General features: G+C 41.6%; 1 protein-coding gene across 1 annotated transcript in view; it reads left to right on the top strand.

The window, feature by feature from the left end:
- EIF2B3 (eukaryotic translation initiation factor 2B subunit gamma) overlaps window positions 1-17,735 on the top strand; it is a 102,977-nt gene that overhangs the window by 67,760 nt on the left and 17,482 nt on the right. The window contains exons 7-10 of the mRNA XM_074597732.1: window positions 2,881-3,011; window positions 3,663-3,856; window positions 7,984-8,061; window positions 8,771-8,919. Of these exons, the coding sequence (XP_074453833.1) occupies window positions 2,881-3,011; window positions 3,663-3,856; window positions 7,984-8,061; window positions 8,771-8,919 (552 nt within the window). The remainder of the gene's footprint in view (window positions 1-2,880; window positions 3,012-3,662; window positions 3,857-7,983; window positions 8,062-8,770; window positions 8,920-17,735) is intronic.

The following is a 17,735-nucleotide window of genomic DNA, read 5'->3' as shown; positions in this document are numbered from 1 at the left end:
CCCACTTTCTTTCTCCTGCTCATAGTAGATTTCTCTTTATGTTGATTACAGGTATTTCATTCTTACTTCTTGGTGCTAAAGAAAATAACAAGCCTAGAAACTAGGGTGGTGCCAAGTTTTAAAACCTGAAAAGGGTAAAAAAGACTGTTTTCTTCAGTGTATATAGTCTTACACTTATTTCTTCTTAATATAGGCACGTGTAGTTCAGGATTTTATTGTAATAATTTTCAACACATTATACTGGAAACCTTTTTTGGTTTGTTTTCTTCTGAATCTAGTTGGTTCTTCCAAATTCCTCCTTTTTTTTTTCCTTCCTCTCTTGATGAAGGGTCCTCAGTCCTATCCCTCCTTTGATTTAAATTCCTTTCCTAGTCCCAGCCAGATGTTTGGTTTCCCCCACTGTTGACAGGCAGATAATATTCTCACGCTATCACTTCATATATCCACATTTGCAAGATCTGTCGCAAAAAATTCCCAAATTTTTGTCACTGAGGGCCTTACTGCATATTTTTTTTAATACTTTCCAAAGGCATATTCCTTTAATGTTGCATATAAATTCTGCAAGCAAATGCAAACCTTCCTGTTTTGCCTTTTGCAGTAGAAGGGTGTGTTTCTGAGCCACATCTTATGGATGACCCGGAGATTTACTCCACCTTTGCTGAAGGAATGTGGCTAGCGCTTCAGAGAATCACAGGAAAGCTTCAGGAGTTTGGCCAAGAAAGAATAAACCATCAAAAACCAGGCAAAACTTTGTCTTTCCCCCTTTCCACTGCTTTCATTTCCTACCGTGTTGTGTTGTCTTCTGCATCAGACTATTTAAGACTGCCAAATACTTGGATATTTTATAGGTAATATATCTTATAAATGCCATGGCCAGCCTCTGAGGGAAACACAGGATTGTCGGTTTTGGATGAAGTATAAAACCCAAGCAGGAAATCATTGCTGAATGGCACAGCTGCAGGCAAACATTGTAAGCTAGTAAACTGCCCATCTGCACAGCCACACGTGTGTCGGAGCGCGGGGCCAGGGCGGCCGTGGCAGAGCACGCCTGTAAGTGGTTAGCAGGGAGAAATTTGGTGATTAAAGAATGAAGTGTTTTGCTTCATTAGTTCCTGAAATACAGCTATCTGAAGGTGATTGTAATCTTGTTTTCAAGAAGGAGGAGAGACTGAAGACTAGAGCTTTTCCTTGTCTGTAATAAAAAATAAAAGCAGAATTTCGGATCTGGGATGGGTTAGATCATCCCACCGCAGGACGGAGGATGTGACACAACCTGCAGCTGAGGACTGAAGGAGAAGTTTGCCAAGAAAAAGAAAAACACTATGTTTGTTCGTAGGGCTGAACTGACAATCACATCTGAATCTTCCCATCAGAGTTAGAAACAGGAGAGACTGTTTTGGTCCTTAGATCTGCTTCACTATCACTGACCTGAGCAGGGGCCTGGACGGGTTATGAGCTGCACGTTTCTTAGTTTGAACTGTTTAAGATCTCCCTTTGCTAGAGATTTTGCCAACCAAAATCACTTTCAGGATTCTATTTCTAGTACTTTCCTTTTTTAATTTAACCTATAGTTAGTTCCTAGTTTCGCTGTCTTCCATTTTAAATAATTTCTCTTTCTTTGTGGGTTATCATTTGTTGAATTCCTCTAGCCAAGCTCTCTGTGTAGTTCTCCCAATCCTTCCTCTGAAGTTTAGCACTTCCTCTTATACATGCCAAGTTTGAGTTCATTTTCCGCATGATTTTCCCAAGCACTACTTTAAATAATCCCCAATTCAGTAACTAAATGCATATTGTTAAAATAATGAAACAACAACAATAAAGCTCTTTTAAGACTGCGTTTCATGCACTCCAACTGTAAAAACTATTGATTTGGGTGTTTTTTCCAAATACTTTATTGAAAAATAAAATTATCTTCTAATAGTTAAAACGGAGTTACCAGGGTTATAATCCCATTGTACAGTAGGTTTTCTACATTGATATTTGTCTATTGGGGAGAGGTTTTTCTTGATTCATTGTGATGTATAAATCAATGCAAGAGGAAAGATAATCTAGTGAATCAGGGTCCTTGTTTAAGGCATAGGTGGCTTGGGTTCAATTCCCTGCTTTATCACAAACCCCTCATGTGATTTCTCTGCTTCCTAGTACTGGTGTCTTAGAATGAATATAATAAAAGTTGCAATCTGTACGCAGGGAAGGTGGGTGTGTTGCCAGCTGAAGCCTTTGGAAGCTTTCTGTTCACTGATGTATTTTGGATCAGGGCACCCAAAGAGTGTGAACTCTTGGGACCGAAACTTGTTAAAATATGCTGATTTCTCTTGGTTAAAGGACTGAGTCTTTAAAAATATTATTGATGTTTCGTATGAGCAGGAGGACATCATTAATGTCCGTGTCATAAATATTTTTAAGGGTCTGATACTTGATACATCCTTGAGCATTTCCATGTTTTTATCACAAAGAAAAGGAGCTGCTTTGTTTTCTCCTCTAAAGGCACTTTATTCTCTCTTTTCCTGTCAATTGATGCCATTTTTTAAACCACGTAAAGTGGATTTAGTTGTTGTCATTACAATGTTGGTACGCTCTGCATTCCATCTGCACACAAGCATGAATTAGAGGGTGATGCCATATTAAGTTCTAGGCATCTCTGTTAAAATATAGGGGAATTAGTTCTGAAGGTGAAGCTTTTTCCTTATATTGGATCTTCCTTTATATTTTAATGCATTAAAGAAACACGTGACTAGTGGACATTGTCTTAATGCCAGATGTCTGGTTTGATTCTTTGTCATGAAAAATGTGCAAAATATCTGATAATGTTATGCAAAGAAAATTAAGACATGTAAGTTTTAGCATTTGTGGACTTGATGTGTGCATCTCCTTCCCCAGGACCATCACATCTCTCCGGAGTGAACTGATTCCACATCTGGTTAGGAAACAGTTCTCTTCTCCTACGTCATTGCAGCAAGGACTAGACAACAAAGAGGAGGACCAAAAGAAAAAAGAACAAGCATCTCTAGGTCAGTACAAGCATGAAAGATTTGATGAAGGTTTTAAAGCCCATATGCTAGAGCTGAATTATTGGGTAGAGTACAGAGTTAGCCTGAAACACTAGTTTGGGGATTTGTTTTTTTTTTCTCTTATACTTCATGATAACAAAGATTCTAGTAGATTTCTTTTTCAAACAGTATTGTGCATTATAGAAATACTTTTCTCCTCTGTTATTTTGGTGTAAATCAAAACCAAATCAGCTAGGTGCTCTGTGTTTTTTCTTCTGGAATACAGTATAGGTAAATGCAGTTTTGAAAATGTGATTTTAGGAGGGACTTCCTAAAATTGCGTAGGGCAACAGACTAAGCCTTAACCACCCTGCACTGGGAACTGGACAGGATCTCGGATCTTGGAATTTATTTTTAGCATTTCCGCTGTCTCCTTGTGTGACCTTGGGCAAAATATTGCATCTGTCCTGATCCCTTGATTCCCACCTGCAGAATAAAAATAAGCACTTACTCACTACATGTGATAAAATCTGTTAATGATTGCTAAGTACCTAGCCATTCGGATGATGGGAGGCAAAGATTTCCCTTCACCAACACTATTTTAATAGTATTCCTCTTCAGAAAGTATTTCATTAAATCCTGTCTAACTTCATGCATGTGTGTGTTCTCCAGACATTTATAGTTTCATAAAGGAAGATAATAGCTTGCTGAAACCTGCTCCAGATAACTCTTGTTGGAATGATCATAGAGGAGATATGAATGAAACTCTCCACGAAGGAAAAGTGCGCTGCTACGTCCATATAATGAAAGAGGGACTGTGCTACCGAGTGAATACTCTTGGGTTGTATATTGAAGCTAACCGACAGGTGAGAAAAATACAAACTGCCGCATGGGAATACAGCAGTAGTTTATGGGACATTTTAGCCTCCAGGAGTGGCTCCCTCCGATACAGCTGAGGAGTGTGTGGGAATTGAACCAGTGCCATGTTATCTAGGCACATCACCCTGCTGGTTGCTGGATAGAACATGAGGCCAGGAAACAGTTCTGTCACTAATTTACTCTATAGCTTTGATTTAGCTAAAAAAAAAAAAAACCCACCCCACACACTCTTCTGTTTTTTGAGGGTGGCAATACCTGCAGCCAAAGAGCCAAGAAGCGTGGAGAATAAGGCTGGAAGTAGCTTTGATAGCTCATCTAGTCAATGTCCTCCATGTCCCAAAGGCAAGATCAGTTCTGACTGGACTCTTCCTAACAGATGTTTATCTAAGCGATAATGACAAAGGTTATTAATGATTGGCAGGAAGACTTAAACTCCCCATACATTCAAATTGCCTAATGCTTTCCATTATGAAAGAATTATTTTATGAACAGGTTTCACTACAGTGGCATTCCAGGTAAACACAGAGGTGAAACATTGGTCTGTTGCAGCTTTCACTTTCACACTACTGAGAATTCATAAAATAAAAGACCACAGGGGAGGATTAGCGAAATGCCGTATTAGCTAATGAGCTGATGATTAAAAGCTTTTAATATGATATTTATTTATTTTTTATTACTGCACTGGCTGACACAATGTACAAGTTCGCACTTCACTCTGCTAGTGATGAACTTCGTTGCTATCGGGAGCGGACAGTTTCCTCTAGTTTTGAAAGAGCAATAGGGAATGTAGTAGGAAAAGACACAAGGTTTCTGGAAGTGGGGCTGGGAGAGCGATAAAGTTGTATTGGGAATCTGGAAGTGGTCGCTGACTTGCCTTTGCTCTCAAATTGAGTTGATTTCTTTTTAATAAAATGAATGGATGAATTTACACAAACTAGAGTTGCTGCATGCAGAGTGAGTTACACATTGGAGCTCTTTCTCCCTGGTGCCTGTAGAGGAGCACAGAAATAAAGTGATTTGTTTTACGGTTAGGGACATGAGGAAGAGAGGAGGGAGGCAGCACTGCTGTCAGAAAGGTAAAACTTTCCCCAGCAATATCAGGAACAAGTGTGCCCAAAGGGTTAAGGGAGAACACCGCTTGTGAGGGGAAGTGTGCGTGTACATTTGGCAGCAGCCACTTCAGTAAAAAGTTATTGAGTTGAGCCAGTCAGACTCCATGTGGGTTTTTTTGTGTTGTTTTTTTTGTGTGTGTGTTGGATTTTTTTTTTAACCTAAATATTCTACATTTTGGTCAGTTCAGGAAATGTGTTTGCTCCTGGGTGGTACATAGAATTAGTGTTTTGAAATCACATTGGGGCCTTCAACGTTGGAAAGGATTTTCTTTGAATTTTTAACTTTTCCAGAATGGTAGAATTTCTAAGGAAACTATGTGGAGGTAAAACATAAAATGGAGCTTAATGAGGGGTTGTGAGAAAGGAGTTCCTTTTTTCAGTGCCACTGCATTTTGGTTCTCTTGCTAATCCTCATAAAAGATACACATTTAATTTTATCGGCTTTTTTTTAACCTGCTTTTTTGGTCTCTAAGGAAGACTTTTGGTGTCTTGTTTGCTCTTATCTTGGTCTTCACAGACCAGATTCTGATTGCCCAGCTGCAAAGCTATAACTTTGCTGTCCAAGAGGACAGACTGACGGAGCAGTAGCAGTCCAGTCCAGTAGCCGTGAGAAGGAATGGCATCCTAACCCATTGCCCTTCTGGTGAGGAAACACTTTACTCACATCATTTCACTTCCAGCTGGGTTTCTGGATGCCTGCAGCCTGTGTGTGGGCAGGTGGGTTTGGGAGGGAGTTATCTTCAATAGCAGGAAATAGTTTCTTTGTAAGATGAATTAAATCCAAACACATCTTAAACCTTCCCTTGACCCAGGCACTCCCTCTGACTCCTGCCCCCTATCTAACCTTCCTTTTTAGAGCAAAATGCTTGAGCTGGTAGCTTTTTTGGGTCACCCCTCAGGCTGCACTACTATTGACTGATTCTAGTAAGGGCTTTACTCTGACCAGTAAAATCCTTTATTTATTTCACCATACCGCCTTTCCACCGAGGAGGGCAAGAGCCTTTCCTCGTTTCTTTCCCTTCCCACAGAGCAACACTGGATAGTAGGAATCTTTCCAATCTATGCTGTAGGTATGCTTTGGTGTGTGTTCCTCTCCTGGATCTATCTGTTGTGGCTGCCCAGCTACATGTCAGGTGAGGACAACATCCCTTCACGAAGCCAGCCTCAGCCCAGAGGACTGGCCTAGTTTGTGGTGTTCTGGTAAGCTGGTGGTTTTCTGTTGTGCCTGCACTTCGGACTAAAGGATGTAATCTATTCATGTTTTTTTAAAAAACAAAGAAAGCACAAGTCTAGTGGGAAGGAGATGTAAAGAGCTACAGATGTTGAACTGGGGACAACAGTCAGCCTGAAATGATAGCTCAGAGGTGTGAGCTCATCTGAGCTCGGCTCACTCATCTGAATGAAGCATCGACTGTGAAAATTCTTATCATATGTAAAAGAGCAGTAGTTACCCATCCTTGCATGCTGGAAGGGAAAAGGGCTGGTCATATTATGAATATCCAAACAATTTCCTGCAAGTATCATCTCATTTGAGATCTTGAGATATTTTTTTCAGATCTGATCCCAACTTCTTCAGATCTGTGGGATCTGCTTCTTGAGGTTCACTCCCTAGCCATCAGCTCTTGTTATCCCAGCTTTCTAAGGAAGTCGTTTTACACAATCGTACTGTATGGCAGCTCCTTTGGAAATTGCTGGCAACTCTGAGCCAAATTTAACAGAGCAATAGAGATCTCAAAGATAAACTTTCCTAAGAGTTCTGTAAAAATAGGTGCCTGGGTAGAGAAAAGAGAGAGTCAATGAGTGCCGCTTCCTCCCCTCAGGCAAACCCAGTTATACCATCACTGTGCTGAGACTCCAGTTGAGCTCTCAGATGGACAGTCAGTGCACGCATCCTGGCCAAACAGCATATGCGGAGCTCCACAGCAGCCCCGGCACGTGCTGCCTCTCGCTCAGGCGTACAGTTTGCCATGACACAGACCTCAGCCCTCATGCATCACTTTGCTGCCTTCTGTATCTCCCATGTTTCTTCGACTGCCAGCTCTGTCCTACCAAGATGCATCATACATTGCATCGCTACTGCAACTAACTCCATAGAGCACTCTGTCCGTGCATTGCTGCGAGACTCCCACTGCCCCTGAAATCCCCATCCGCGCTGTCATCACCTCTTCTGTGGTGTGTGACCTTGGCCCCAGCCTGACGCCAGGAGATGCAGAATGCCTCAGGCTGCTCTTTCACCCAGAAAAGGAGGAATGATGGAGTGATAGCCCATCCTTCTACAACGCTGGCTCCCCTTTCTTTTCAGGAGCCAGTTCAGAATTGCTCCCCATGGATTTGTTCTTGGCTACCTCATGGGCTGTGTCTCTCTCTATTACCATTGCTGCTTTGTCTGCTTATCTAACACCTGCCTTCTCTCTGTCAAGAGCCTTTTCTTCTGCAGCGTTCTACCATCTGGAATAGCCGCTTGATCTACTTTAGTTTCTTTCTCTTTAAACATCTGAAATACTTTTTTGTTGCCTGTACCTCAGCATGCTACCTTGTTGAGTGGCCTGAACATCATCATCTTTTTATACCAGTTTACTGGTTTATATTTGATATTGCTTTCCTCTCTTACATTACTGAATGGTGTAAAACATGTTGAGCTGCATTTGAAATGGCAGATGCTGGAGATTGTAGTAATGTACCAGGATGCGTTCACTGTGTTCAGCTGGAGCCAGCCTGCCTGCTGCTGCTGATCCACTGCTTCTCCACAGGTGGGAAGCCGAGTTCAGAGGAGACATGCAGTGCACTGCAGTGAAAGTGTACCTGTCTCCTTTATAAAATGGGAAGATGATAAATCACACATATCGATTGCAGATTTAAAATGCAGCAACCTACATTTTCCTTTAAAATGTTTATGGTAGATGCACTAGTGCAATGGAAACCAAAGCCACCTTTGAGCTGTTTATGTAACGTGCGTGTACAGCACTGTCATGTTACCTTGTGATGTGGGTTTTTCCATCCAGGTTCCCAAGCTATTGCTTAATCTGGGTCTGGAAGAGCCGCTGGTTCATGGGTCTGCACAGATCACTGACAGAGGCATGGTAAGTGTTCCCTTTCCCCATCTCTGCTCTTTCAATACATTCTGTGCGCCCTTTGCTAATTCATTCCCACTGTTGGAAGTGCAGCTGAGTTCTGAAGTGTGGAATTACAATGTAGGTGATACAGCCCAGAGCCGCCTCATAGGCTCGCCCATGGATTCCTGGCTTTCAGTCACTGTCTTGGGAAAAATTTTTGGTAAAAATATTTGGTAAAAATTCTATCTATTCTCCCAAGTCAGATACTGCAGTCTCTTGTTCCCTAATGGCAGTTCATGGTAGTTGAGCAGTTTGCCTCCCAAAGGACACCAAACTCCAAAGGGGTCAGTATTTTAGCTCTGTTTCTTGCCAAAGCATTTTAGTTGAATACCAGCTGTAAGCCTCCTTTTCACAGGTCTCACTGGGCAAACCCTAGTGAAACCAGTGAGTACCAGCAGGACTATTCTTATTGTGCTTAACTTACTGCGTAACACCTGTAGAGCCAGTCTGGCTAACGGAGTTTTACCAAGCTAAGGGACATTGGGAAGACTGTCCAGCTGTCTCCCTATGGGATGGGTCCCAAATTTCTAGGTCTCTCCCCTGCCAAGGATCCCTAAGGGGTAGAGCAGGGTACACTTTGTTGACAAGTACTTGAGACATGCTGTTTGGAAAAGGTTTACGGAGAACACAAATCAGAGAGCTCCAGGTACTTTTGCTAATTTCCCTTCTTCCCTAGGTTGGATCGGACAGCATCATTGGGTCATCCACGCAAGTGGGGGAGAAGACATCTATTAAACACTCCATCATCGGCAGCATGTGTACCATAAAAGACAAAGTAAAGATAACAAACTGCATCATCATGAATTCTGTTACAATTGAGGAAGGGTATGTCACCTCTTTGTATCTTGGTCCCCTAAATTTGTAGTTTCTTTTTCTAGATAGATTCTGAGTCAGTAATTTTTTTCCTGTAAGCAGTCTTCAGCCAGAACACTTGGTATCAGGCAGCGTGTTTCTAAAGACCGAGTCAGAAGTAAGTCTCTATAAACAGGCCTCAAATGCACAAGTAAAATGAATTAATGAGAGGGTGGCAGGCTTGGAAAAAAATTTTCCTCTTTTTAGAGCAGATCATATCATCTTCAGAATGTGTAACTTAGTTAAGTGGATGTATAAGTCTGTCTGAGCTTGTGTGTCATCCTTCCAAGCTTTATTTTAGTGGCTGGGTCTATGAGTATACCTAAAATATTTGAGGCACAAAGCATATTTTTAAAATGGTATGCTTACCAAGTTGAAATGTTCTTATCACCTTTGAACATTACAGCTTCACCTAAAACGTCATTTTCTTTGGCCCTTTGTTGTCATCTTGCAGCTTTACTTTACCATTGTCAATGCCAAGTAATAGAATAAATGAATAAACTCTTCAAAGAGAAAATCCGCCAGCTAGCAGAGGTTTCCCATGCATTAAAGACACTAACTAAATAGGTAGCTTGAGCTGTACATTTCCAAATGTGGGAAAAGTGGCCTATCTGTAATTGTTGATGTCTGCGTGCCCCCATCTTTCCATACGTGCTGGCTTCCTGTGGATGTCAGTGGAAAGGAAACTGCTGATTGAGTCTGTGCAGGCCTGTATAAATTCCCTGCTCCTTCATGGCTTGAGGTTTGCTTAGGGCCGCAGGAAAAAGGCCAAACTCTTAAAAAATGCCAAGTTGGCTCTGAAAGTCACATATCTGAAAAACAAAAAACCCCAAAGGATGTGGGGTCTATGGAGGATACTACTGTTACATAACTAAATTACAGGTAAGTATGGTACCTTGCTGCCAAGTGTTTGTCTTTAATAGAAATCCACAGTAATTTCAAGCACATCATAAATCAGAATTCCGTTGAGTATAGAAAATAGCTGGTTTCCAGTTCAATTGCAAATGGATCCAGTATGGTTGTATCACAAGCACTGCTGTCATAAGAAGTACCAGAACCTCTCTTGTTTGATCATGAAACCCTCTGTCATTTTGATTAATGAATTGATGCCACAGTCATAATGGTATGGTTTTGCATAGGAGGTGAGCGGCTCTACCATTAAATCACAGAAGGCGGCTAAGTGTATAAATAGTGCTATTTTTATGAAGAGTCACAAATCAACTTGTGTTTGTCTGCACCGGTATATAGTAATAAATCCTAAATTGTGCTCAGAGTCATTATCTTAGGCATTCCACAAAATTCCATAAGCATCATAAAGACGGTGATATATTTTTTTAAGAGGGAAAAACTGATTTTTGGGGTAACATTTTTGTGAATTTCTGGAGAACAATGTCATCCCTAGTCCCTCTCAGTGAAAACAATGTAGCCACCATTGAGTGGAAAACCTCGTAGTCCCAGGGGTTTACCCTCTTTAGCTGCTCTATGGTTACTGCACACTGATGCACTGGAATTAAATTTGTGATTATTCCTCTCCAGTCAGAATTAAGATTATATACTGTGGAGCTTTATTTCAAAGCATATTGTAATTCATACCATGTAGGTCTGCACAGATACTCAGCTGATAAAGTATTTCATATTGCCTCATGGTAAGTCTTAAGTTTAGAGGGGTATGAAGTCATGCATACAGAGGTAGCGAGGTACAGGAATATTCTAGCTGCTGAGTTTTGTTGAAAGAAGTCTTGCTTGTAACTTAGTGAAGCATTTCTATGTATTTTATTGACCCTCTTTCATGACTTTGATTAAATCTGATAGGTTTTTGTTAAAATGCTAATAATTCTTACCCGTGTTGATGGATCCATTTGCAACAGGTGGATAAATTATATGTGGTTTTGCTTTAAACTGCCCACAATGGACAACTTCTCTTTACAAGCATCTCTTCTCCCAAATGTCTCTAAAATAACTCAAGCTTTATCTAATCGCCAGCTTCAGAAAACATCTTGGACTTTAATCATAAAATCAGATATGAGTCAAAATGAGCATAATAAAGTGCCCTAACAGATCTAATTCATTTTCTGTTGCATAGCAAATGTCCGAAAAATAAGCCAATTTTAACATCATCTAAGGTATTGTATATTAGAAACTTCTGGAATTGCACTGAGAAATGGATAAAAACTGTGTCATTTAAAGAATATAGATTTTAAGGCTGACATGAGCAGCTCCAGCAAACTTATGAAGTATATTAATGCCCTAGACAAACGGGAGTGGTAGCTGAAGGCCAGTCCCAGCAGCGTTCATTGCAGTAATACCGACTTGAAGCAGTAAGCTGAGAAGACTGCAGTAGGGCACGTACTATGGAAAAGACAAAGCCATTTAGATAACGCAGAGAAAAAAGAAAGATGGGGTAAATAATTTCTGAAAGTCGGGAGACTGGGAACAACCAAATGCAAAAATTGCTCCTCATTCTAAGTTCATTTATCAAGAGCTGTGATTATACGTGGCACTGCCTTGGTAATTCCTTTACCACTTGCATCACCTCTGTCTTCTCTGGGATGAATCTTACCTTTTTTTTTTTTTTTTTTTTTTTGACCCATCTCAGCTGCAAAAGTGATCAGCAGCTTCAGTTCACTATGTCAATATCGGAAAAAAGAAAACAAACCAACCAAACAAAAAAGTTATATCTCTTGATGGTTTTCCTGTAATGTGAATTGAGGATCCTGTGCCATAGTTCCGGCGGCTTCAAGATCCGCAAATTTCATCTCCAAACCAGAAAAAAGTTTTGAGTAGCCTCACCACCTTTGATACCAGCTTCCGAAATGGATAAAGAGATTCTGGGCAGATGGGAACTCCACAAGGTGCTTAGAACAAAACTAGGTTCCTATCGTTAGGCTGTGGTTGGCTTCTTAAGGGAGAAACAGAGGTTTTGACGTAGATGGTGATGACTTTCCCAACTGAATGCATCAAGGAACTGGGGTTCACTTGGCCAGTGCCGTTGCATACTGTTTGCAAATTATGATCCATTCTCCAGTGATGGCTGGTGTGTTTGATACTGTGGAGGACCAGTAGCTGGGTTTTCTGTTTTCCCTAGTGTGTACGGCTTCTGTTATGTTATATACGTCTCCTGTGAAGTGATTTGAGTAGATACGAATCCCCCCTTAGAAGAGATTACAGGGGATTAAAGAAGTTAGCAACACGGACAAAATAATTGGTAGTCCTTTCTTAATGCGTTTCCCACTGTGCAGCTAATTCTTCCATCAATGAGACAATAAAATAGCGAAGATTACACATGTGCTGAATGATGGACATACTTGACCAAGCTGGGAGGGATGTAATTTATACAACAGCGCAAGTGCTGAGAGATCCTGACTGCCCAGGTGACAGGCTGCAGCGGGGAAACGGTTCTTGTTTCCCTCTGGACGGCTCCCCAGGGCTCAGTGACAAATGACTGCACTGAGTTACGTAGCTGGAGAAAATCTAGTAATCGAGCTGAAATTATAGGTCACTTGAAAACTTTGTATATCTGAATGCTGCTGCAGTAGCTGTACATGTCTTCGGTCTCTATAGTATCTGTTCTGTTTGCATTAAGAGGTCGTGCAGTACAACAGGGTCCCAGGATTCCTGTGCCTTTAGTGCAGGAGTCCCCTCATTATAGCTCGTTTGCAAAGGCGCAGTCTGTAACGCTGGCAGACTGACTGAAGCTGGTTATATAGGGAGACTGTGCCATTTGCAAATGAAAAGTGATGTCTCTGATACATTAACTCCACCCTGATATCTTCATAGAACAGAAATTATTGCTGTTGGGGCTTGCAGACAATCTGGCAACTAATTATGCTGACCTGAGCTTGATAACCGTATTTCATTTGATATACCGAGGCACGCTTAGCTTCCTTGAAATGAAACCTGGGTGTATGAATTCATCTTCAGGTTCCTGTTTTGGCTTTTGTTTTGATTTGTTGGGGTTTTTATCAAACATTGGATTTATTTTTACCAGCCTCATAGTTTTACTTAGTTTGTTAGCTTCTGGCAGCAGGAATTGTCTAATTGCTCTGGTCATACAGGACCTTGTGTCAAAGTGGTCTGAGCATTACAAATAATATTAACAGGAAAAGCATGTTGAATCCTTTATTCCATCCCTGCAGAAAAAGATTTCGAAATCTCTTGTTTGTTAGTACAACCATCTCAGTGTATACACTTACTGAAAAGAGCTTGGCCATTTTGTCATCTCCTTCTTCCTTGATTGTGGAAAATGAACATTTCAGGGAAAGATTCGAGAGATGGGACTGTAGTAGGGGGAAGAAAAACCCTGATCTTTGGACTACTTAGAAGTTATTCACGGAGGCAAGCATGAAAAGCTCAGACAAATATTGAGTCCACAGTAAGCCGTGCTTTGAAATGGTCTTGTTGACATGCTGGTAGTACCATAGGGGTTCTGTGGCAGACTGAGTCTCTGAAATGAAGTATTTTGCTGCTTTTCTTTTTTTCAAGGAAATAGAGGAAAGCAGTATGCTTCAAACAAAGTTTTTGTGGAAATCATAAATAGGTTGCTGTGATTATCAGGGGGTGCAACAGCAAGATGCAAATGGCTCAAGATTTGCATCAAGATTTCACCCTCCACAGGTGTAAGAAGTACCAGATCTTCACAGAGTAACCAAGGAAGCTCACCCTGTCTCACCTTTAATTTTATCAGAAAAACTACTCATTGGGGATGATTGCTTTTGGACAATGGAAAAAGATAAATTAAATGTCCGCTCATCTGCCTGGCACAGGGTCATGGTTTAACCCCAGTTGGCAACCAAGCACCACGCAGTCGCTCTCTCACACCCTCCCCCAGTGGGATGGGGGACAGAATCGGAAAAAAACCTTCATGGATTGAGACAGAGACAGTTAATGGGATAGCAAGGAAAAGAGAATATAAAAGAGAATGATAAAAGAATATACAAAACAAATGATGATACAGTTGCTCACCACATGCTGACCGGTGCCCAGCCTGTCCCTGAGCAGCGACCCACCCGGCCAACTCCCCCCAGCTTTATATGCCAAGCATGACATCATAGGGTATGGAATGTCCCTTTGGGCAGGTGGGGTCAGCTGTCCTGGCTGTGCCCCCTCCCAGATTCTTGTGCACCCCCAGCCTCCTCGCTGGCAAGGCACGAGAAGCTCAAAAGTCCTTGACTTAGTGTAAGCACTGCTCAGCAACAACTAAAACATCAGTGTGTTATCAACATTATTCTCATACTAAATCCAAAACGCAGCACTATACCAGCTACTAGGAAGAAAATTAACTCTATCCAAGCTGAAACCAGGACACACAGGCCAGAGAATTTTAGGCAGTATCTGCTGAGTTGAACTCAACAGCTCTTGACTTGCAACCTTTGGCGATCTTTGAAAATCATGAACAATTTGAGGTCTACCGACAATGCTGGAAAGCTGTTCCAGTGTTCATCTTAGTCTCCCTAAGTATTTCCATTTTTAATGTATAGACATGCACCTCAAACCCTGAGTGTTTTACAGTCTGTGGTCAAAGATGCTTCATGTGGCACAGGGGCTTTGCCAGCACAGGTGGAGTTTGTGGGATGTAGAATTGTAAGCTCTGAAGGGCAGGTTCTGCCTTCCTTTGGTATTTGCATTGCTGACATTTAACAGTTCTCCGAGTGGAACTCTGTAAGGTTTCTTCTTCGATTGTACAGTGGTGTCTGTCCTGGTGTCTGGCATGTGGATGTAGTTTGGTGGGATGTCTCAAAAGATTCCTCACCCTTAAACTCCTCAAGCTGTATCCCAAACTGTGAATAGCAGTGGAAGAAGGAGGGCATTCCTTCCAGAAAGGAGTTTGCAGCAGACTGTTGCCAGATAGCCTGATGCAGTGGGCAGCCTCGGGTCAGGAACTGTAAGACCAGGATTGCAGATGGGATTTAGGTTATCGTGTGTGTGTGTGCAGGGGCAGGAATTATTGAACAATAACCTTGTCTCCTTGTTGCGTTAGTAAAGCTTATAGCATGTTGTTGGAACTACATAAAAACATACTACCCAACGAGAACTGGTGAAATTCCCCATATGTTACACTGATAAGGTTACCTTTTGGAAAGGGAAGGGGTTAAAAAGAAAAGCAGCTATGTTTTGGGTCAGGCTGCACATGATGGCAGCAAACTTCAGAGCCATGCAGCATCAGGGAACTTGGAAGTCAAGGGAGGTGACACCGAGTGCTGCAGGTTACAAAAACTGCAGGGAGATGGGGTTGTTACACAAACAGAGGGGATCCCCTCAAAACAGAGGGGATGTTAGACAAGTCGCACAGGGAGATGTAGTAAACCTTGGGGAGTTCTGACTCCCTGGGCAGAAAGAATAGGCTGGATTAAAAATTTGTATGAGGGACTAAAGTACCCAGGTTTGTGGAGGAAGGACTGTCACTATAAATGTTATGTCAGCCAAAACTAGCATCTTCCTCCTTTGGTCATATGAAGACAGTAAGTTATGTGTTGAGTTTTGTTATAGGTGTTCTGGCTACTTGTGTGAAAGTAGATGGCACAGATGCTGTAATGTTACTCAGCGAGGGGACTGGAGAGAGACCACGTGTGCCCGGTTAAATGCTACGCTAGTTTACCACATGTCTCCAATTTATTGCTACTTTCTATAAGAAAATGTACAAAGGAAGAAAACAACAAGCAAGCCGAGCTGGATTGACTACTAACTGCAGATTGATTGTGAAGTTTATTGCTTGTTTCCTCAATAGTGCCAAATCAGCACCTGATGTAGAAACAGTGAGTGGTTTGAAGAAAGTTCTAATTAAAACCAGGATGGAATTGAGCGTTTATAGAGGTTCAGTGCATAAGTGGTCTTTTTCCACTTGGATAATGGCAGTACAAAGAAATGATCCTATTGCCAAGGCAACATTTGTTGAAATTGTAAAATATATTTTACAGCACATTCTCTTATGAGAAGGAATGAGATGAAGTTGTTTCCAGCACCATAGCTTGCAAAGCTGAAAATAAAGCTTTGCTTATGCTGGGATTCTCAAACATTTTGTATCTTGAACCATTTTTTAAGATGGTTTGACATTTTCAAGTTGTCTTCTGGACACTTGGTCTCACACCACCGATTGCCCCCCTGCCCTATGCTAGCCCTAGAAAGCAGATTGAGTTTAGAGTAGATATCACAGAAAGCACATGAAAAGTGGGAACTTGATTCAGAAAAAGCACATGCTTAGATTAAATTTAGGGATAAAGTGTGTCTATGGATAAAGTATATCATGGATATGGATAAGCATGAATATATGAAGAAAGCCAGGTATAGTCCTTGCCTGTAAAAAGGACTCATTTCTCTTGATTATGTAGCAATTACATTCTGTCCTTTCTGTCACACATCTTGATTTTGTAGTGTAAATTTTTTGGCCAGGGACCATAATTTTCATTCTGCTATATAATTCAATGCACATGCTGTATAAGATAGTGAATAGAGACAACCTCTGGCTGACAGAGTTTGCTTTCAGGAAGATAAATTGAAGAAGAGAGGGCAAACTAGGAAACCAGTGAGTGGAAAGCAGTTGAGCTACTTACAGCGCTAGTTTTCACTTACTTTCAACTGAAGGTAAATTCTGCCATATCTCATGTATTTAGGATACTTCTCATATAGTACCTGTTATCTTGTGAATGTCTGAACCATTATTACTAGCAGCTCCTCAAAAAAAAAGTTTCCTTCTGGCTAGCTTCCTGGTACATCAATCTGTCTTAAATAAATCACCCATTCTTTAATCTCAGATACAGATGTTTCCCTGATAGCGCAGGGAGCTCTTCCCAATTTTCCAAACATCTTATACATCAAATGTTGAACTTAAGGCATGGACCAGCTCTGAAAAGTGTCATTTTAAAACATGTCCTCTCATTCTGCTGATCTGCTTCTTCAGGTGGCTGGAGTTATGTCTGACTGCAGAGCTATAAATAAGCTTCTATCTCCTGTTAGCCACATGGGTCTAATCGAAGAGGGGGATAGAGATTTTTCACAAGCAATTGATTGCTCTTGGGTTTGGGTGGGAATCGGGATGTGAGTGTCTCCGGTGCTGTTGAAAATCTTCTCCAGCCTGTGTATGGCAAAGGAAGAAATTCTCACACCGTGCCAGAATCATGCCTGTATGTTCCTCAGGGGACTGTGGGGTTGAACAAGTTCAACTTGGCTCTAAGAAGCCAGGCTTAGTTTGTAAGGGTGACATTTAGAAAGTCCTTTTCCTTGTCAATCTAGCCCATATGATACAGAAGCTGATTTAACCTATGGAGGGCTACAGCTCTCAACCCAGAATTGCCCTTGAAAAACCCCAGAGAAAGTCTTTCTGCTGTGTGTGCCAGCTACCCTGCTCAGGCTGACTGTGCCAGCTAGTGAGCAAGGCAAACCCAGAGATAAGAGCGAACGCAGAATTTTTCTGCTTTGTTACCTTAATGTAGACATTGATAGCTTTTCCCAGGCATCAGCTGAGTGTCTATAAAATCATACAGGACATGGCCCTTCAAGTCTGTAAAAGAGAGTCCAGAGGGAGGGCAGTTTTCCTGCATGGGGGGGTTCCCTGATGTAAAACTCCTTGCAGCATACTTTCGCTGAAGTGTGCAAAAATGAGCTTGCAGCTACATAAAAGGCCACCAATTTGTTCCAAGATCAGCGGCATTTAACTGAAGTTTCAGAGGTGAGGCACAACCTTCCAGGCGACCTCCCCTGGCAGCCTAAGTTTCACTTAATAAAACACATTAAGGTAGGTTTGAGGCAGTCCTTTAAGGTCAGTTGAACTTTCACTGGAAAATACGAGTGCTGGC

The sequence above is a fragment of the Larus michahellis genome, chromosome 8 (genome assembly GCF_964199755.1).
Source record: "Larus michahellis chromosome 8, bLarMic1.1, whole genome shotgun sequence".
In the NCBI taxonomy this organism is placed as follows: domain Eukaryota; kingdom Metazoa; phylum Chordata; class Aves; order Charadriiformes; family Laridae; genus Larus; species Larus michahellis.
The sequence above is the reverse complement of the archived record's forward strand: the minus strand, read 5'-3'. Positions and strand labels throughout refer to the sequence as shown.